A 23244-nucleotide genomic window follows, 5' to 3' on the forward strand; every position below is an offset into this window, starting at 1 on the left:
GTATGTATTTTAGTGTATTGTAACCTATATTGATTCCTACTGTGTTTTAATTATTGTACTATGTTTTAATTATTGTTGTGCTCATGTCACCTGCCCCAGAGACTACAGTTGAAAATTAGCCAACTTGGCTAAACTGGCATATTTACAGTCAAATGTTCCTTAATATGCACTGTCTCTGTATTTTAAACCAATAAATACAAATACAAAATACACAGCTTCTTCCCGACTTCCTAGACATCATTGTCAACAGTAACGTTGAATAATGTTAAAAAGATAAAAGTAGAACATTTTACACTTCTTAGCACAGCTTGCATTCTTCTTCTTGTATATTTCCGGCGGACTACGCGTCTAGGCGTATTGCCGCCCTCCACAGTGAATAGAATTCCAGCCCTCCCTATATCCTGTTATACAGCCCTGCAGCGAGCAGGAACTGCACAACAGCACTAGCTCTCTCTCTTGATGGTTCTCACCCAGGCCTAGAAATTAAGACAAAGAGAAAATTAACTCCCTGAGAAGAAAGAACTCCAAAGAACAGACAGAGTCCCTTCTCGCCCCCCCAAAAGGGGCCCCCATCCTCCTGACAGAGGGCTGGATAGAGTAAAAGTGCCTCCCCTTGGTCTCCGTGTCCCACCTACACTGCCTCTCCCTCAAAACCCCCTCCCTAATTTCCCCCCTCAGCTCAGCCCCCCCTAACTGTACACACAGATCCGGGGCCGTCCTACTTAATGAGCCTTTGGCTATGCCATCCACAATTTCGTTCTCTTCAACTCCCAAATGCCCTGGGACCCAGCAGAACTTAACCTCACATCCAACCTTCTCTAGCCTGAACAACACCATCAAAATCTCATGGATCAGGTCAGGCAGAGGCTTTGACTTGCCCTCTCTCAAGGCCACCAAAGCTGCCGCTGAGTCCGAGCACAAAAGCATCCTCTCCGGCTTGAACAGCTTGAATTCAAACACGCGCGCCACATATTGTAGGGAAGCGCCACCGCAGTAATGGCGACTTAACTTCCGGTACTTCACCGGATTCGTGCAGGCCACTCAGCAGCGAAAATTAATAGGAGGTGATGTCTTGATTGATTGATTGAAAACTTTATTAACAGATTGCAGAATGGGTACAATACAGTACAGCTCAATACACACAATTGTTAAGGGGATGCAGACCAGAGAAAGACTTTCGTCTTGTTTACATCAGGGTCCCCCATTTTCAATTCATCATAACGTATATGACATACACAACATACATACAGACATACAGACAGTCTGCTACATCTATACATTTATGACATATCAGATTTGCAAATACAGTATGTATTGAGCTGTGCTGTAATGTACCCATTTTTCAATCTGTTAATAAAGTTTTCAATTCAATCAATCAATGTCTCTGGTCCAACTTTCTGTGTGGGCCATAGGCAGTGACGTCACCGCGCAAGGCGTTAACGTCAAGTTTGTAAACTGAGCAGCACAGAGCAGCTGAGCAGCTGTTGCCAGGCTAGCTAGCTTGTTTCTGGAGTATGGCTGGACTTTTATGAAATTTATGAAAAAACAAGTAATCGCAATGTTCATTCGTTACCTAATCTAAGCGCCTTCAAAGGCTCAGCTGACGTATCAGCGGGGCGTGAAATTGACAACAAACCAGTCACAGTAAGCTAAACGAAAAGAGCGAGCTGTCGTTATTCCTAACGTTAGGCAACATTAACAAGCAATCATGATGGCGTCTAGTTACAACGCTAAAGAGGAAGATGGACATATTACTGTCACTGGCGCTGGCGGCGGAACTATAAAGAATAAAAAGCCAGACAACACGGCATTTAAACAGCAACGTCTACCTGCATGGCAACCCATTCTCACAGCTGGCACAGTTCTGCCTGCTTTTTTTGTGATTGGACTCATCTTCATTCCCATTGGCATCGGCCTTTATGTAACGTCGAACAACATCAAGGAATTCGAGGTAAACAGCCATTTTAACGACACAATGATTAGCGTTTTATATATACTGTATTTTAATAAATCGTCACCCATTGCACTACAGTATTCATGTGTATCATTGCGTTCTAGAAATGACTGGTCAGCCAGTCAGCTTTGGAATCACTGATCTTCTTATTACAGATTGATTACACTGGGGTTGACATGTCGAGTCCCTGCTTCAACTGCTCCCAGAACTTCAGCTGGAACAGCACAAGGCCTTGTACCTGTACACTACCCTTCTATCTGGAGCAGTCTTTTGAAGTAATATACATTATTGTTACACATGCATAACAACCTTGTGACACGTCGTCAGTTATTTGAACTGGTGTTTGATACTAGCATCTCTCAATCAACAGAGCAATGTCTTTATGTATTATGGCCTCTCGAACTTCTACCAAAACCACCGCCGTTACGTCAAATCGAGAGATGACAGCCAACTGAATGGTGACAGCAGTTCCCTTGTGGTAGGTGTTACAGGAACCGCAGTTATCCAAAGTAGATAACAAACACTTAAGGGTAAGTTCATAATTTTGGACTCCTAGCTCCATTTCCTATTGACCGATGATGTTGTGAATGTCTATTAGTAGAGACTTTTCTCAGCCCAATCCACGCTGTTCTTCATACTGGTTACCTCTTGAATCTTAGCCACAAAACGAATATAGAGCAATGGGGCCACTCTTCAGTCTGTACAGGCCCTGACGAGTGATGAAACCTACACCACAGTGCACCAAAATATGTTTGTTATAGTATGTTTAAGTGCTTTATTACTGTGGCGCCATTAACTTTACACTAGTTTTGTATCTTAACTAAAGAGGAGTTTGGTATCCAGTATGAAGCACAGCATGGAGTGTGCTGAGGAAGGACTCTACTCTTTGATATCATCATTGATGAGTAGGGAATAGGACTAGGGGGGCTAGCAGTACGACTTTGCCCTTTAATTATCCCTGGGGGGAATTGCATTGTTGTCAATGACAAAAATGAAGACTGAGCAGTGAGCACAACCTTTTACATATCTGTCGATTCTATATCTGTACATCCCTTACCTACTCTTACAAATGCTGCTGGCCAGTATAACTACGACCACACGGTCTTTATACCTGTATCACTGTACTGTACATATTGGTATTACAACTCTGTACAATAATCTGATTAGCACTTCACCCAGTAGTAGCAATTTATATATTTTATACCCAGTTTAATCACCTGCACATTATATATTACTATTGCACTTTACGGTTACATTTGCACTCTGGTGGTTGGATGCCAAACTTCTTTTTGTTGTACTGTACTTGTGCTGTATAATGACAATACATGTTAATCTAATCTAAACAGTCTCTTTGAAAACACCATCTACTGATAAACAATCCACAATGTAGGTCTGTTTCCATTTTGTTTCACTGACTAATCTTGTCTTGTCACACTCGTTTATTCACAGGATCCCAGTAAGGAGTGTGAGCCATATGCACGTAATGAAAACAAGCCAATTGCACCGTGTGGGGCTATTGCCAACAGCATGTTCAATGGTGAGACTGTTTTCCCACACTCTGTAGACTAGAGAGAAGTGAGTCAACCGATTAAATAAACCATGTTTAATCAGCATAATCTCTTCCCCCTTGTCTCTTGGTAGACACGTTGGAGCTATTTTACATTGACCCTAATGGCACAAGGATCCCTGTTCCCTTGATGAAGAAGGGCATTGCTTGGTGGACAGACAAGCATGTGAAATTCAGGAACCCAGGGGGCAATAACCCCAACATCACAGCAGTTTTCCAAGGTAAGTTGACGGGAAACTCAGACCACAGACTCACTTCTGACCTCATTAGGGTTACTTTTAGAGGTGTACCATTATGAGTACTGAGCACTTTATTTAAGTGGATCGGTCGATCCAAGCACTTCTCAAGTTAGTCATTCATGCCAACTAGTATTGACTTACTACTGTGTAACAATTACAAGTGCAGCAGTTGTTTTTTGTTTTCTAAAAATGCAACTACCCTCGCCCCCACAGCATGGCACAGCTAGCCGTTTGCAATTTTTGTATTGTCTTCGTTAACCTCAAATAATCGTTAACCTCAAAGAATCGCCACACTGCAGGTATTTAGTTCCCTCCCTGCATTTCATTAGAGTGCATGTCATTAAAGTATCAGTATTGTGATATTGGGCCAATAACACGCCAAATACAATATCGGTTCGGTGTTGCAGAATCTCCCCAATACTAAAATCTGATACCATGAGCCACATATAACATATCAGAGATCAAAGCAAAGAGACTTGATCAGCTGGGTTTTAATACATTTTACACATAGAAAGCCATTGGGTCTCTCTGATGAAGCAAAATGGATTATGTAATTATGCAACGGTTCTCAAACTATGGGTCGCGACTCGCTGCCCAAAGTGGGGTCGTGAACAGGTGACAGTGGCACATTGGCAAGTAAAAAAATAAAAAACATATATAGTATATATTTTGTATGTTCTGGCAACATATTTTGACTAAATATGCCTCGTTTTATAAATGTGTATTGATAACATAGTGCTGTAATAAAATGTTCTAATAAATATGCATGATCAAGTTCAACAACGTGTGCTTTTATTTTGATATTGCTTAATTCCATGTTGAAATTACGCAATACATTAAGCGTGGGGTCCCCCAAAAAAAATCCTAAATAAAATGGGGTCGTGGTATAAAAAAGTTTGAGAACCCCTGATGTAATGGATAGGATCAGTACTTTGTATCAGCCAATGCCTAATGTTTAGTTCTCGGAAGTGCTATAGTTTCTGAAATAGTGGCATTGGTATATGGTATGGATATAGACACAGCTCTAGTTTGGTTACTGTCTTTCCATATTCCTATTCCATGCCAAATAAAGACTTCTCCAAAAGTCCAGTTATTATTATTACATTATTATTCCAGGCACGACTAAGCCGATCAACTGGCACAAGCCGGTGTATGAACTAGACGCAGACCTGGAGAATAATGGCTTCATCAATGAGGACTTCATTGTGTGGATGAGAACAGCCGCCTTACCCACCTTCCGCAAGCTCTACCGCATCATCCAGAAGAAGAACAACATGATTCCAACCCTCCCCAGAGGCAACTACACCCTGGAGGTCGTCTACAGTATCCTTCACACCAGTACTACTCGGAGAGCTCACAGAAACAGGCTTGGTTTGTTTATAATCTTTAACATGGGGCTGGGAGGTATACCGAATATGAAGGTATACCTTCATCGATCCAGGCAAAATATAGATTTTTACTGTAGCACTATCCACATTATATAGATATTGTATAAAGCATATAGACGGTGTATTTTTAAGTATACATTTCTTTTCTCTTTTTGAATTTTGAATGAAATGACACTATAATAATAATTCATTTTATTTATATAGCGCTTCTCACCCGAAGTCGCTGACAGTAGTTAGGAACATAGTAAAAACAAAGAAACAAAAACAAAATGAACATGAGACCATGGGGGGAACAGGGGAAAGCAGCATGAGATGGCACAAAAAGACAGAGCGACACTATGATAAAAGTTACAAGATGACAACATAAGAAAAATAGCCAATGTCACACCACATCATAAATTGTACTAAAAATAAATACAGTTATCATTATACCGATTTTATACCAGAAAAATATTGTGATATGATATTTTGGCCATATCACCTAGCCTTACTTTAACATTACACCTTTGTTCTTTAGCATGCAAGAACGACTACATGGACCTTTTTGAAGTGATGAAAATTGTCAATATTGCCTTCAGTATGGATGTGAATAACATAGTGGGCTATAACATGGGTGTAGGAAACTGCTCTCACAATCTGGCCCAAAAGTGTGAATGGCCTGTTTGAGTGGCTGGTTGTCATAGTGCATTGAATAAATTAAAGCCTGTTTCCGAGTCCCAGAAACGCAACGAATCAGCACACACCTTTCTCCACGTAGTGTTGCATTCCAGAAAATATGTTTGCGTAATTCTTGTTTTTCTAGAGAGACGGGTTTGCTGTGTTTAAGTGATCTTTAGTAAGTCTAACTTTGGGGTGGCTACGTGGTGCAGTGGGCAAGGCGCTCACCACAAATACTGGAGGCTGGGCTCAAACGGATCATCTCCCTGTTCGAGCCCAGCGCTCCACATTGCTTTCAGTTTAGCTGGTCGTCTGCACTAATACACATTGGCAGTATTAGGGGGAGGGAAACTGATGGGTGGGGATCGGGCGTTGTGGACAGCGACTCCTACAGGTCGGTTGGTGCGCCTGCGCAGTAGAATCAGGAAGCGACGGGGGCGGGGCCCCTCCAAAGCCCAGACCCCTGACGCTGAAAGATCGAGCCGCGCAGGTGGAAAGATGCGACTGCTGTTACCTCGAGTATCGGAGGGGACTTATGCTATGTATGACTTAGTCCACATTGCAGCCGGCTTGTGGGAGGCATGAAACAGCGTTCAAAGACAGGGGAGGGTTGAATTGGACAATACGAAAATTGGGATGGGAGAAAAATAAAATGTGAGAAAAAGTGGATAAAAAAAAAAAAAAAAAGTAAGTCTAACTTTCAGTTATTTTCATCCTTAATGAATTGAACCAAGACTACCCTGTCCGCAGTTTTGAGGGGAGGAAACGCATGATCCTGAGCACCATATCCTGGATGGGAGGCAAGAACCCCTTCCTGGGCATCGCTTACATCACCGTGGGTTCGGTCTGCTTCTTCCTGGGCGTGGTCCTTCTCATCATCCACCACAAATACGGCAACCGCAACAATAGCGCTGACATCCCAAACTAAGATGGCTGGCTGCATTCCAGGTCCCCTCCCGTTGCAGCTAGGTGGAGTACATTGGTCAATGGTTCTGTGACGTAATTGCTAAATCAGCTCAATGTCAAGACTCGTGCATCACATGATTGCTTGGCTTTAGTGTCAAACACTTATCCACGCATTGTGAGATCTGCAGCCATGCACGTTTATTAAAAAATTGCTGTTTTGGATCCAAAACAAGTCATCTGCATGATTCCTAGGCTTTAACTAAATGGGTCTGTAAGATCTGTTGTTAATTTGCATCCCTGCGATATGACAACTAGCTGTTATGAAGATAAATTGGAATTTGCCCATTATGTAGACAAGTTGTCAGACATGTAATGTGATCAGCAAGTTATAAGACAGGCTTGTTATTGTGCCTAGCTTTGTGTGTAATATTGGTCTGCTTTTATAATTAATTTAGGAGATATGGCCGAGTCATAGCACTGTAAAATGTGCCGGGCAAATTCCAAGTGCTTAGAGATGGGGAATTGTAATGATATGGTTTTGTTTTTTGTATTTATCTTCAAATTTCAAGATTAGGACAATTTTAAATAATGTTGTTTTGGAGGTTAGTTGAAACTATTATGCAATTTTAAGTAAAGTTTACATTTAATATAATACTAATTTATAATTATAGTTTACACATGTGAATATTGGATGATTAATGAACAGGAAAAACACTTTGAATTAATATCAACTGCAGTATTTATCCATAGACGTTTATCAATAGTGCAATCTTGTTAATTACAATATATTTTTTATTTTTACATCTTTACCTCATTTCATGGTTTATATTTATGGTCAAAGTGCAAGGAGGTATTTTGAAATGCTCAATTATACCTTTATCACGTCTGTAGCAGATCTCGGATCTCTGTTCACACTGTTATTTATTGCTTTGTGCTGCCCGATGTGAGCTACACCTAATATATTTCTGCCATTTTTAACTGAAAAACTCTGAATAGCCACTCACATTTCTAGATCTGACCAAAGCATTTCTTCTTACGTTTTCCATGTAGATTTCTTTTGATGTTGATGTACACGTGTTGATTGGAAATTAAAACTGTTTGCTCAAATATGGCGAGTTGTCTTTTGTTTTGCATGGAAAGTGCGTGACTACAGGAGAAGCATGCAGCCGCAGAGCGGCGCTCTCAGGTCCTCAGCCTCAGGCGTGAATACTTTCCCTAAGCGGGTTGTACTTCCGCGTTCGTTTTGTGCGATCTGATTGGCCACTGACGTTTCTGGTCATGTGACATGTGCACCAATCGTGTGACGCCTAGTTCTGCCACCGGTTAAGCTTAGGCACTCTTTCGAAGTTGGTTAAGGTTAGAGTTTGTCTTAGAGCAGGGCGATAGAACACCAGCCCTGATTCCAAACTCTAACCTTAACCAACTTCGAAAGAGTCTCCTAAGCTTAACCAGTGATAAACTAGGCGTTAGGAAGTTTGCAGGCTGTTAGACGCAGAACTAGGCGGCACACGATTGGCGCACATGTCACATGACCAGAAACGTCAGTGGCCAATCGGATCGCGCAAACCGAACGCGGAAGTACAACCCGCTTAGGGAAAGTATTCACGCCAGCAGGAAGGGTACAAATCTTTTCAGCCGAGTAACGAGTATGTACATCCTCTGGCCTCGCACGGATCTCACAGCTGTGCCCGCACAGTGCAATACTCCAATTCAGCCATTGGCAATTCAGCCATTGGGTGGGTGGCGCTGCTGAGCGGTCCTCAGAGCCGGTCCGCGTGTATGCTTTCCGCAACGCAGTTGTGTTTCCGCGTTCCCGTTTTGCGCTCTGATTGGCCGAGCATGCGCATGAGCCGCGGTAAGCCTCTCAGCCAGGCAGGAATACTAAACTCCGCTTAACGCAATTTATACAAATGGAAGTATTGATTTCGCCGTAACGAATCATTAAAAAAAGATACCGTTAACTGGAATATGTTGTTTCTTTACACATATGTTGGATTATGTAATTGGTTTGTCATGACAAACCAATAAAAAATCGTGAATTACATGCATCATTGTTTACAATGAACGGTGGGGCTAATCGAAAGGACTGGACACGGACAAGTTAAACTAACCTAAAGTTAGTTGTTCACCAACAATCTACAGACACAAACAAACACAGAACCGGACTGTTATATTAAATTAATTGATTGCTGTTTAACGCGTCCGTGTCCAGTCCTTTCGATTAGCCCCACCGTTCATTGTGTAAACAATGATGCATGTAGTTACTGTGTGTTGTTGTAGCCACCGGTTAATTTGCGATTTTTTTATTGGTTTGTCATGACAAACCAATTACATAATCCAACATATGTGTAAAGAAACAACATTCCAGTTAACGGTATATTTTTTTAATGATTCGTTACGGCGAAATCAATACTTCCATTTGTATAAATTGCGTTAAGCAGAGTTTAGTATTCCTGCCTGGCTGAGAGGCTTACCGTGGCTCATGCGCGTGCTCGGCCAATCAATGGGAACGCGGAAACACAACTGTGTTACGGAAAGCATACACGCAGCCGGTCCTGAGGACCTGAGTGCTCCGCTCTGCGGCTCTGCAGCTGGATACTATTTGACTAAGGGCTCCAAGCGGAAGCCACTGAACTGATCAGCGGTGCGTTCCTGATATCAACTGTGATTGCACGCACGCTAATGGCGCCACGCGCTCCCGCGCATGCGCATAAATGTCCCCTCGCTTGAGCACAGACTAAAGACAGTGCCTAATTGCCTCTACGAATGGAATGTAACACATATTAGGTGTGAATGTATCTGAGAACGTATTTAACACACCTGACGACCGGCGCTATTGATATGCAAAGTAGCCCAGGTGGGTACTTATAGCGAGTTGGCGAGTGCAGCGCATTCCTGTGTGCGTGCACGCACGCGCTTCTGTTCAAAATCTTAGTCTGCACGGAGTGCAATCTCGTCCCTGGAGGGGAGAGAACAGATGGTAGAGGTAAACGGTACTCTATCCCCCCCCCCTCACAGTGAGCTGTGGTGTTCCACAAGGAAGCATACTAGGACCGCTACTCTTCCTAATTTATGCAAATGACATGTCGTCAGCCTGTGACTGCAACTTGTTCCTGTTTGCGGACGACTCAGCCCTGCTGGTCTCTGACAAGAACAAATTGCAGGTTGAAAAAACCCTCAGCACGGAACTAGGCAAAATCTGCATATGGCTCGCTGATAACAAACTATCATTACACATGGGCAAAACAGAGTCCATTCTCTTCGGTTCAAATAACAAACTCAGCAAGACCGTCGGATTCTCAGTTACAGTGGGTGACAATATTGTCACAAGGAAAGACGAAATTACCTACCTGGGTTCCATCCTAGAGGCAAATCTTTCCTGTGACAAAATGGCATCCAATGTAATAAAAAAAAGTCAACCAACGAACTAGATTCTTGTACCGGATCTCCTCTCTGGTAAACAAGAATACCCTGAAGACTCTGGCAGGAGCACTCATTCAAGGGTACTATGACTATGCGTGCACCTCATGGTACCAAAGCACCTCAAAGGCGCTTAAAACAAAATTACAAACATCACAAAACAAACTGGTCAGACTACTACTTGACCTGAACCCCAGAACCCACCTCACCCCTGCCCACTTTGCCAACCTAGGATGGCTTAGAGTAGACGACAGAGTACAGCAACTTGCAATGGGCCTGGTCTACAAGATACACTATACGACCGGGGTGCCCATGTACATGTCAAAATACTTCCCAAAGGTCAGTGAATACCACAACCACTACACCAGAGGAAGCTCAACAAATCATGTTAAACCCAGATTCGGCTCAAACAAGGGACTAAATACGTTTCGCAATTATGCCACAACAATGTGGAACGCCCTACCCAAAGCTGTAAAGGAATGTGAATCCCTGCCCACATTCAAAACCGCTCTTAAAGAGCACCTACGGGAGGCTGCAATTCGAAACTGGCCACCGTAAATGCCCAAAACCCCCACCACCTCCTAATAGACAGTCTCCTCACCACCGCATGTATATATTCCCTCCCCACCATATGTATATTTCCCTCCCACCCACCCCCTCCTAATGTACAGTCCCCTCCCCATCATATGTATATACTCTGTCAGGATCTAGGGGTAACAGTACTGTATATTTGAATACCGTTATGTCACAAATGTATCAGTACTAAATACCTATATGTCCCTATGCCATAAATGTCATGTATGTTGTGTATGTCATAAATGTCTATATGAATTGAAAATGGGGGACCCTGATGGAAACAAGACAAACGTCTTTCTCAGGTCTGCATCCCCTTAACAATTGTATGTATTGAGCCGTACTGTATTGTACCCATTCTGCAATCTGTTAAATAAAGTTTTCATTCATTCATTCATTCAAACTGGCCCCTGTAAATGTCCTAACACAACCCCCTCCAATGTACAGTAAATTACCAAGTATGGTCTTGGTACAGTTTTGCTTGTACAGTTGTACAGTGTCCCCCACCCACCCCTCCTACCCAACCCCCCCCCCCCCCCCCCACCCAACCACCTCCAATGTACAGTCCCCCCCCCCCCCCCCCCACCTACCCAACCTCCTCCAATGTACAATTTCTACGTCAAATGTATATACTCTTTTTTCTGGACTATTTTCGTATCACAAACAGTACTGTATTTGCAAATCTGGTATGTCATAAATGTATAGATGTAGCAGTAGCCTACTGTCTATCTGTATGTCATATATGTTACGATGAATTGAAAATGTGGGACCCTGATGTAAACAAGACGAAAGTCTTTCTCTGGTCTGCATCCCCTTAACAATTGTATGTATTGAGCTGTACTGTACTGTACCCATTCTGCAATCTGTTAATAAAGTTTTAAATCAATCAATCAATCAATCCCATGAGCAACGCATGCCTGGAACTGATTGATTTCATATGAAGCGCATTCTCCTCCGCCCCAGCATGTGGCAGTATACTCTAGGTTAGTAGGCCTTAGACAAAACAGAAAAGTAGAGTGAGAAAACAGAAATGGAGTGAAAAGAAAGGACGCTATTTTCAATGGCTATATTATAACTTATTGGATATATTTAAACGTGGTTCGGTCCAAGTTACACATTCAAGATAACTGTCAAAAGGTGTTTATAATGTCAAGGAAATGATCATTGTGTTTTGATGCGTGGTCTGTATCCAATGTGAACATGAGTCTCGAAAAGTTGTGATTATACTAGTCTTATTATACAATTATACAACATGCCACTGTAGAAATCCATTAGCAAATGTAACAGGGAAGCATAGCTATTGTGATAAAGGAAAATCTTGGATTTGTAAATGAATGTCCATTCTGTCCATTTAGGTTCTATACGGTGTTGTCGTGACTCAAACTAGCGGAAGTGAGGTTTTCCGGTGTCCCAGTGTAGTCCGACTTGTGAGGACGGTTCAGCCAAGATGTATAGGCACATTCTAGTAAGATAAACTTGTTAAATTTGATTTATATTGTTATAAGATTGATTTAATCGGTTACTTGCTTTGACTGTTATAGTTAGCTATTGCTATAGAAAGGAAAATGCAGCTTGGACCCCGAACCGTTAGGGGTCATGTAAGGACGCTTGACAAAACCCTTCGCTAACGGCTTGGGGTGCTGCAGCTGCTAACGTTATATCCAGCTTTACGAGTGTTTAATAATAGCCAATCACTTGCATTGAGTTTAACTCAACAGTTAAGTCGAAGCTCGCGTTCTCCTCCGTACATACCTATCTGTCAAATCGGACACAATAAATGACCCAGTTGTACAGTAAATGACCAAGTATGGCTTTGTCAGTATCCCAATGTACAGTGTGTCTCCCCCTACCCAACCCCCCCCCCCCACCTCCAATGTACAGCCCCCCCACCCACCCGACCCCACCCCATCTACCCAACCTCCTCCAATGTACAGTTTCTACGTCAAATGTATATACACCCTTTTTCTGGACACTTTTTGGATCACAAACAGTACTGTATTTGCAAATCTGGTATGTCATAAATGTATAGATGTAGCAGTACTGTATCTGTATGTTGTGTATGTGTTATGATGAATTGAAAATGGGGGACCCTGATGTAAACAAGACGAAAGTCTTTCTCTGGTCTGCATCCCCTAACAATTGTATGTATTGAGCTGTACTGTACTGTACCCATTCTGCAATCTGTTAATAAACTTTTCAATCAATCAAATCAATCAAACCTCTTCTTGACTTTCCTCTTTTCTGCTATTGACAGGCACTCCGGCAGGTGTCGCGGAGGACCATCTCCAGTGCCGCACGCCGACAAGTCGAAAACAAAGTCCCGCAAAAGCAGAAGCATTTCCAGGTAACGACGACATGCATTTCAAATGTCGCACTTATATACGAGCCATTTAAAGGATGACGATCATTTGTTCACTGAACATATTTCTACTCCCTAGTTCTTCACATGAAGCCTGAACCCCATACTTTCGTTAGCTTCACAGATAAGTAGACTACAACAACAGCCCGCATCGTACTGGGTGTATTACTAATCATGCATGCCTAGCTATAATGCCAGTTTTGTGTTTGACTCAAGAGTGTCTAATTGAGCATGGATTATAAGAGTGAATAAGGGGAGTTTGATTCCTTCACCAACATTACTACTGAAATATAATGCTTCGTTTGCAGTTTATAAGGGACGCTGTAATGACTGAAAATGTAATGCTATGGCCTTAAGAGAATGATGTGTAACTGTTACTGTTAAAAGGCAAATTTTATTTATAAGAGTTATTGCTCTTTGTAAATAGGAGGACAATGGGATGCCAGTTCACCTAAAAGGAGGCACCAGTGATGCACTTCTGTACAGAACAACAATGGCACTCACTGTTTTGGGTAAGTACTAGCACCACTTTCGGTGTCTCCCAGAGTGACAGAAAAAGCTACAAGCTAATTCTTAATTTATTTACTGCATGGTGCAAAATCGGAGCAGATGGGAGCTGTTACATCATGTGAAAACAAAGAATGTCATGTCAAGAATTTGAATTGATAGAATGGCCATTTCCATTAAAAATCTACATGATTGAATGGTATTTTGGCTGGTGCACCTTAAAATAGCTACCATAGAATGTTGATGCCGTCAAGAAAATCAGTGTTGGTTTGAGGGATTTCCTAAAACCTTGGTGCATGTACTAACTACGTGCGTTACATCCAGTGGACGGGGTAAGTTGGGGTGTGAGGTCTAATGAGTTAAGACTTAAGGTAGGGGTGGGTTTATCCATGAGATACCAAGTGTTTAGGGTGTCCTGCTGTTGGTTTGAGACCCAGAAAGTTGATTTGCCATGACAACCTTTACCGAACTTTCCAGTGGCAATTGACCTATCTCAAACCCCACCCTCTTTTCTTGATCCTACAGTTGTGATTGGAGGATAAAGAAAATAGGGAGGATCTCGAGATCGGTTAATTGCATTGAACCTTGCAACTTTCTGAGTCTCATACACTGTCAAGTGTCAACACAACACATGACATTAGGCTAATCTCCATGACAACAAAAATTCTGAAGCCAAATTTATACCCTTGTGCCTGTGCATATGTCCGCTCTTTGCACATCCAAATCATTCAGTCACGCAGACAATCACCTTGTTTCCTTGTCGATTTTAAAATGAGCCTTCAAAGTCTATCTTGAATGAAAAAAGCCAGGTGCTGTGTTCTATTCAAGCATTAACATAATGAGAGTAATAGCTATATCATGGTTATTTGCACTGGTGTGCTGCGGTTATAGGAACAAGGCCTTGTTTGTACAGCCGATCACGTGTCTTTGGAACTAAATGTTGTATAATTCATTACAAATAACGTTGTTACAAGAATAATGAGGTTTTGTGCATATTGGCATATCTTTTTTAATCCAATTTTTTTCTTTTCTTTATCATGAAACATAAAACATGACAACACTACAGTAATAATAATAAGCAGGACATCACAGCACAATAACTAATAATAATAGAAATAACAAAACAAAAATAATAAATACCAAATACAGAACACAAAAATCTAATTATATTATCACAGACACCACAAAAGACATTTCCTCTCCCACTCCCACCCCAGGACCCCCAGGACCAACACCCCAATCCCGCTTTTTGCTGCTAGATCATGATCTAACAATCTTCTTTTTTTATAATTAAGTGACATTCCTCTTCAAATCTGAGGAGAGAAAAGAGTGGATAATTCGTTGTTCGGCATTGGGAGACGACACTACGCAAACACTATACGATTTGTCTCCCGATAGTAAAGGGAGGCCATTTTTCGATGTTTGTATGAGGACACTGGCCAAGCCCCCTCTTACAATTCTAGTGATACACCAGGAAGGGTGTCTCTTGAACTTAAAGTGTTTGTCTAATTTCAATCAGGGAATAATGACATTAATATAACCAAATTTAACCAAAGCATTCGATCTAGTCGATCACTATCTTCTCTTGGACTAACTGTATTCTATTGGTCTTTCCCGTAATGCTCTACTGTGGTTTAACTCCCATCTTCACAACAGAAAACATTGTGTTGCAATACAAGGTAACAACTCAAATCTAACAGTGCAGCAACGAGGTGTGCCGCAAGGCTCAACTTTAGGTCCACGTTTGTTTTCTATTTTCATCAATGACCTTCCTTTAATTTTTTTTCTGAATGTAGTGTTCAACTCTACGCAGACGACAGTTTTTTACACATCACAAACTAACTTGTCAAAAATAGTAAATTTTACAATCAAACTTCAATGGTCTTCAATTCTGGCTTGCAGCTAACAAATTAATCCTCAATAAAACAAACCTATGGCGCGGCTAAGTGGCGCAGTGGGCAAGGCGCTCACCACTAACGCAGGAGATGCTGGGTTCGAGCCCAGCTCTCGGCGTTGCTACCAGCTTGGCTGGTCGTTCATGTTAGGGGTGGGAAAGCTGGTGGGTGGGGATTGGACGTTGTGGACGGCGACTCCTACAGGTCGGTTGGTGCGCCTGTACAGCAGAATCAGGAAGCATCGGGGGCAGCGTGAGCCTCCCACGCGTTACTCCTCGCCACAGAAATCGCGCTATACAGGTGAAAAGATGCGACAGCTGCCTCCTCGTGTACCGGAGGGGACACGTGATGAAAGGCTTGGTCCTCACTGCAGCCGACCAGTGGGAGGCATAGTCTAGCAACGTTCGAGACAGAGGAGGGGAGAATTGGCGAGGCGAAATTGGGATGGGAGAAAAATGAGAAAAAGTAGATTTAAAAAAAAAAAAAAAAAAAAAAAACTATGCAATGCTCTTTGGTACTTCTCAGAATGTTAAATCTAAAACATAAAATATATCTTATAATATTACTTGTCATGACGGTACATCACTGCTTAGAGTTGGTGTATGGCTTGACCAACAACTATCATTTAAATGTCATAGATAACATCATGAGGAAAATTGACTTTAGTATGGGTGTTGTTTACCGCAACAGAAATAAGTTTTACATTTACGGTTAGAAAAAAGCAAATTTCACAACTACTATCCATAATGGACTATGCCGATATAGTTTACGACTGCAACGAAAACTACCCTTGTTCCTCTTAACACCATCTATAAACGTATATGTAGATTTGTTCTTGGCTGTTCATATAACACTCATCATTGTATCATGTACGAAAATCTCAACTTCCCTTCTCCCACAATAAGACAACATTGGTTAGTTTATTTTTTAAAATGCATTTATTTTAATTATCCTCAATACCTTAAACAGTATGGTACCTTTCACTTCTAATTATCAAACTTTTTTTCTGTTCCAAAAACCTTTAAATCAGCTGGTAAAAAATCTTTTATGTTTAAAGCTCCATCCGACTGGAATAGTCTACCTGTCCACATCCGTTCAATATCATCTTTTAAATTGTTTAAAACTATGCCGTCCTCTCACTGAGACGACCTGCTCATGCTTTTGACCTCAATATCATAACATATGAACCATTGCTGCTGCTGTTCATGTTCTTGTCGTTGTGTTGACATGTTAACCGTTAGCTTTTTATTTTATAATATATATATATACACACTGTAACTGAGGGGTACAATTCCCTGACTGTATTACTAGATATGATACTTACTACCACTACCTTTGTACTTCATATTCGGCCACCCAGTACTCGGCATAAATATATTATGATAAACACTCTCACGTAGATGAAACGGATCCAACACAAATGTACGAAGTCGAAGTATGCGTTTATTACTACACAGCAATGGTGTGTAGAGCAAGCACTTAATCACATTTATGAATTGAAATAGTATGCACTTTTATGGCAAAGAGTATTCGTCGGTATATCAATAGAGAATGTCCAATCTCTGATGGCGCAGGCGGTAAATATACGACCTGGAATAGTTAAGGAATAACAGCAATGATACTTTAATGATTATAAGACTGGATACACTAGGGGGGTTAATCCGGTCGCTTGTAAGACAACAGGAGTAGGAGGGGGGGGGGGGGGGTAGAGTCTGGCTGCCTCGTCCGGCCAAGGGTATCCTGGGTGAACCCACAGTTGTGCAGCTCGGTGCGCCAGCGATCCTTGGACCACAGATGAAAGCAGGTGGACTCTCTGTGAGCCGGCTCTCTCCGGTCCACGGGGGAGAGACGTGAAGCGACCTCGTCTTGCAGAGCGTCTCCTCACCTTGCGTCCTCTCCAGGGGGGGGGGGTTCCAACACACGGCAGTGTCGGGGGTCTTTATCCATGGAATAATGACTGTACACAAAGCATAATCCGTGCCTGGGAAGGCGGGCTGTCGTCGGTAGAATAATCCGGTATACAAGTCCACTCGCTCGTCGGCTCTGGGGCTCCTCGGATGCAGTCTCACATGGGGTCGACCATCCTGGATAAGCAGCCAGTTCTCTGCCCGAAACGATGGGGTACTGACTACGATAGTATTCTCACCGCACGAAGCACTATATATTAACAGACTATTATTAGCTTAATAGACTACGTCCAACTCGACGATATAGTGCCAAATATGACTATTCAAATATTAATATACACGATGTCTCAATACCGATGGTAGGCCGAACTTGGCCTTACTCCCACACGTGGCGTCGCGGGGAGGCTTTACGTCTGTCACTCTATTGGAGGGTAAGAAACTGGACTGAAAAGGAAGTCCTACTTTAGTAGCGCAGTATATATACGCACTATGAACAAATAGTCCCATTAGTGGTGCGGTAGCCAGATTCCTACGCGGAACTAGGACTTGTTCGTACATGTTGAGCGGTACGTTTGAACTGGGTCTGGGGGGTATGGCAGCCTGGCACCAAGGTCTCGACCAATAGTAGAATGGAGACTATTATGGGATGTTCAGTAGGCTAGAATGGATATTCAATGCATATTGTACAAGGAATATACAAGGGATATCAGGGAATATTAGAGAATATACAAATACAATTAAATATATATATATAAATAAATATATATATTCGGTTTAATCTGGCCCTTCACAACACACACCGTATATAAGATTGTCAAAATATAATAACTGAATTTTGCCTTTGCGGACCCCCTTGAAAACGAGATGGTCTCATCTCAAGGGGTTATTCCCAATAAAGACATTTCAATATATATATAAATGATGCCTCTTTGACTTGGTTGTCCAAGGGAATTGTTGTGATGGGGGGGGATCAGGAAAAGAGCAGGGCTTGAGACAAGTCAATTACCGCCTCCCAACGAACTAAGATGGTGCTTTGCTGGGCAAAATAGTATTTTAGAACATGTGGAAATGTATGGGTGACTTGACTGCCTGTGAAGGCGTTTTCTGTTAGCTTCACGTGAACAGAACACATTTCTAACATGTGACATTCTATTACAGGAACTGGATACGTTGTCTATGAGCTGATCAAGGCAGCTTTCCCTCAGAAGAAGTAATACATCTCTACAGCTCTACTGATCATTACCATAGCTCAGAAAATGACCCGTTTGTTGTAGTTGGGTCTTTCTTGTCCTGTAATAATGGATTTTGTTTCATGTACATGGGATCAATATTTATTTCTTGCACTCTGTTTACCTGAGCATCAATAAAAATGCCTCTGATTAACCAAATTATGTTCATGTCTTTTTTGTCACTCATTTTGACCTATATTATTCTCCAAAGCTGGATTCTGGAAAACACACTGACAGTTAAAACTAACCATCAGGTAATCTTCAGGTATATTGACACAGACAGTTAAAACTAACCATCAGGTATATTGACAGTTTTATTTGCCACATGGAAGCAATACAATCATAGTTTTTCATACTAAATCATAAATAACGTTCTACCATGGGCAAACGGAGCAGGAAGAAGAAGAATTATTATAGTTACCTGCCCCCTATTCCTAAACTAAACAAGTATTACTAGATGGTCGGTGTACAACCTAATTTACACAAAATAATAATTCATACCATATACAAAGAAACAAACAATCCACAGATGAAGAAAAATAATAAAAGAAAAGATCTCTTCACATTTGAATTTCATACGGACTAAATATTATTTTTTTATACTTATTTTTGAATGATAAACACTTAAGTCTCTTGAGCTCGCTATGGAGAGAATTCCACAACTTTACACCAATAACTGAAGGACACATCTGTTTAAGTGTGGTACGTGCAAAATTTCCTCCTAAACTCATGTTCTAAATTAAAAAGATTTTGTAACTTTTCTGGCAGTGTCTTATTTCTTGCCCTAAACATATTTAACACAGTTTGAAACTTAACCATGTCTTCAAGTTTAATTATTCTAGATTTAATAAATAATATGTTTGTGTTCTCGATACTTCACTTTATGTGCGATTCTTACAGCCCTCTTCTGTAGTATATATAATAGTTTTATATTAGTCCCATAAGTATTCCCCCATACTTCAACACTAACTAAGATAAGGTGAAATGAGTGAACAGTAGAGTGTTCTCATTGCCTCACTAACACATCCTTTACTTTATTCATAACAAATACTTTTTTGTAATGTGTGAGATTTCCATGTTAGTTTATCATCCATAATTACACCAAGAAAACGAAATTCAGTAACTCAATATCAACTCCATCTATGGACAATACTATATTTTCATCTAGTTTTCGATTGCCAAAAATCATAATTATTTTTTTTCTTTTTTTTTATTCAGTGATAGCTTATATTAAAGGATGATGGTGTTGTAATTTGTGATAAATGAACCAAAGGAAAAATAAAGCAATGCCCACATGTTTTAGGTTAAATAAAGTAATATATTGTGCCTTATATATACAGTGTATAACAAAAACACCTAAACTTATATACAATGAAAATGGTGGGGTGGGGGAGCTTGAACGATGCCAAAGGAATAAACTAAGTAAAACAAAAACACAACTAACGCAGTAAGGAATATCTTGTCTACCTATACACAAACACAAAAGGTCAAATAAAAACTACTCATCACTGCCTACACTACCTAACCAAACATATGTCCAAAACATACAATGAGTGGCATCACTCCGTAGTGTGTCTAGACAATAATACCACTACATGTAGCACCAAATGTGTTGGGCCCCTTACCTGCTCCAATTCCCAACACACACACTTTTACAGAGTTGGCTAACTAAGTCACATAACATTTAGCCAACAGCAACATAGACAAAAGGAAGGGCAAGGGAAGAAACAGGAAGTGCCACATGGTTTTTAAAACAGGAAGAGGGCTTCTGATTGGTCAACTGATGATTTGAGTGATGACTGGCTGGTTTCCAATTAGTGTCCTGATGAATGACAGGAACCTGGATCAGAGTAGCAGGTGGAGTGAGTGAGAGAGAAAGAGAGAGAGAAGGGGGGGAGACGCAAAAGTACAAACAACCTACAACAGCCACATGCTGGAATGTAACAATCACTCTTCCTGTTGCAGTGTTTGCTAATATCACTCTTCCTGTTACAGTGTTAGCTAATATCACTCTTCCTGTTACAGTGTTAGCTAATATCACTCTTCCTGTTACAGTGTTAGCTAATATCACTCTTCCTGTTACAGTGTTAGCTAATATCACTCTTCCTGTTACAGTGTTTGCTAATATCACTCTTCCTGTTACAGTGTTTGCTAATAATATCACTCTTCCTGTTGCAGTGTTAGCTAATATCACTCTTCCTGTTACAGTGTTTGCTAATATCACTCTTCCTGTTGCAGTGTTTGCTAATATCACTCGTTGCAGTGTTTGCTAATATCACTCTTCCTGTTGCAGTGTTTGCTAATATCACTCTTCCTGTTGCAGTGTTTGCTAATATCACTCGTTGCAGTGTTTGCTAATATCACTCGTTGCAGTGTTTGCTAATATCACTCTTCCTGTTGCAGTGTTTGCTAATATCACTCGTTGCAGTGTTTGCTAATATCACTCTTCCTGTTGCAGTGTTTGCTAATATCACTCTTCCTGTTGCAGTGTTAGCTAATATCACTCTTCCTGTTGCAGTGTTTGCTAATATCACTCTTCCTGTTGCAGTGTTAGCTAATATCACTCTTCCTGTTGCAGTGTTAGCTAATATCACTCTTCCTGTTGCAGTGTTTGCTAATATCACTCTTCCTGTTGCAGTGTTTGCTAATATCACTCTTCCTGTTGCAGTGTTTGCTAATATCACTCTTCCTGTTGCAGTGTTAGCTAATATCACTCTTCCTGTTGCATCTACAATGACATCATGAAAACAAATACTGCAGAATGCATGAGTCTGGAGCTCCCTGCCTTGACACCAAGTGACATACTGTTTTAAGTCCAGGGATGCATTGTGTCATGACTCAGTGATTCCTTGTAAGCGGAGCCATTGGCTCGATTAAATTGAGTGAAGTGGCAACACATCAGCATCCCAAAACCGTTTTGTGGAAATCACCATTCAAAAGTAAAAGATAGGCTATATGGTTCATTTCTAAATGTTCTTTTAAAGTCATACAATTGGCAACTTGGGTGGGTGACAAGCAGAGGATTTGCACTACAACTCGTACACCTACTGTAAATTGTACCTAAATTGCACCTCATCCTATTTCTGCCTTGCACTATATAGTATTGTATATTAGTACACTACACAGTATTGTATATTATATGGTAACTCAGTTACGTCTACTCTGCATCGAACATTGTACATATGTCTATATTGAACACTGTGACCTCATTTTTTTTACTTCTAATTTACATGCTATACTATGTTATTTTATTTCATACTTATCTTGTCTTGCACAGTCTCTGGAGCGTAACAGTAAGAAGCATTTTGTATAAAAGTATTCTGTACTTCTGTATGACAACTATTAAAGAAACTTGAAACTTGAACTTGACTGGCTACTGTACACTGGATCTTTTTAGTCAAACTCATTCATTTTACACTTTTCATAAAAAATTGTATGCCAGATTTGTTGTACTTCATAGAGGAGCACATTTGTAATTGAAGGGATGTGTGTCGGCCTACTAAAAGTAACAAATGTCATGGAAGTCTGACAATTGATCTACACTTAGAAGGGCATCACTACTTTCAGCATGCACGTTTAGTTTCAAGTCACTAGAGGGCGATGTATTCAAAGAAACTGGGTCTCAAAAATCGGCACTGTAATTGCATTGCTCGTACAATGCCATCGGAAAGTTCTACAATTGATTAATCTGGTTGATTAATCTGATCAGGTTTCATATGTTTTTCCATAGGCCTACTTGAGTTATCCATACATCTATGTAATCATAAACAGCAGATAATAGACAGGACTACTGCACACTAAACGTGTATGTTAAAAAATGACCTAAAGCTGGGTTTCTTGACACATTCTTCCTAAATGTGTTGACCCACGTTATTAGTTAGCTCATATAGACGGTATTGAAGACGTAAATGATACCAGTCAACAGTTCAAACCAAAATATTTCCTTTGTGAATATTTTTCGGTCCATTGACATAAGGGTCCAAAAATGAATATGATTTGTTCTTGAATATTGTGCTTCTGAACATTTCCATTAGTTCAGTGGGGGGGTGCGGGGGGGGGGGGGGGGGGGGTAATCATTAGGCTATTCCCAGCAGATGTGGTCCTAATAAATTGTATGCTCCCCGAAAGCAGATCTCTGCTGTCTTCTTGTGGCTGAAACACACAGAAGGTCATCATCGCAAAGGAATGTAGAAAACTATGTAAAAGTTTCCGAATGTGTATCCCCGCACTAGCAGCGGTTACACATCAATTCGCCTGCTGGATGTCGTAAGAGCTTACGATTCTAAAGGGAGCGTCGGGAGCAGCCCCCTATTAAGTAGCAGATTCTGAGAAGAATCTTCCCACTTGGAAAGAGGCTAGCCGACTTGTCTGGGAACTCCACTAGTGTGCTCAGATTTTCCCTTTGGGTGATCTAGCTCTCCTCTGAAAAACCATCATTACGCAGACGGGGTACCTACAAAAGGCTTTCCTTTTTAACACTTCAATCAACCAAACAAATATACAAAACAGATCTACAGGTCAGTTATGCATGTTTTTTTTTCTGTTATTAAATTAAGTTTTTGATTATATATTAATTGTACTTATAAAATGACATAGTATTAAAATAACTTAATTAAGTGTCTTTATACATAGGCTACTGTATA

The 23244-nt window shown here is 41.0% G+C and overlaps 3 protein-coding genes across 3 annotated transcripts in view; all 3 read left to right on the plus strand.

Annotated features, from left to right (window-relative positions):
* Positions 1 to 1477: 1477 nt before the first annotated feature.
* On the plus strand, positions 1478 to 7812 carry LOC311227985 (cell cycle control protein 50A-like). The gene is made up of 7 exons (XM_084313870.1): positions 1478 to 1951; positions 2110 to 2229; positions 2325 to 2432; positions 3404 to 3491; positions 3596 to 3742; positions 4877 to 5083; positions 6540 to 7812. Exons 1-7 carry the CDS (start codon positions 1709 to 1711, stop codon positions 6731 to 6733), a joined length of 1107 nt encoding a protein of 368 aa, XP_084169996.1. The 5' UTR covers positions 1478 to 1708; the 3' UTR covers positions 6734 to 7812.
* A 4262-nt stretch (positions 7813 to 12074) lies between these two features.
* LOC311228085 (cytochrome c oxidase subunit 7A2, mitochondrial-like) lies at positions 12075 to 18760 on the plus strand. The gene is made up of 4 exons (XM_084313996.1): positions 12075 to 12169; positions 12959 to 13048; positions 13491 to 13575; positions 18531 to 18760. Exons 1-4 carry the CDS (start codon positions 12152 to 12154, stop codon positions 18584 to 18586), a joined length of 249 nt encoding a protein of 82 aa, XP_084170122.1. The 5' UTR covers positions 12075 to 12151; the 3' UTR covers positions 18587 to 18760.
* A 4215-nt stretch (positions 18761 to 22975) lies between these two features.
* Positions 22976 to 23244, plus strand: part of col12a1b (collagen, type XII, alpha 1b) — a 146945-nt gene continuing 146676 nt past the window's right edge. The window contains exon 1 of the mRNA XM_084315215.1: positions 22976 to 23118. The gene's annotated coding sequence lies outside the window, so the exon portion shown is untranslated. The remainder of the gene's footprint in view (positions 23119 to 23244) is intronic.

The sequence above is a fragment of the Notolepis coatsorum genome (genome assembly GCF_963971535.1).
Source record: "Notolepis coatsorum genome assembly, chromosome: 5".
NCBI classification, from domain to species: Eukaryota; Metazoa; Chordata; class Actinopteri; order Aulopiformes; family Paralepididae; genus Notolepis; species Notolepis coatsorum.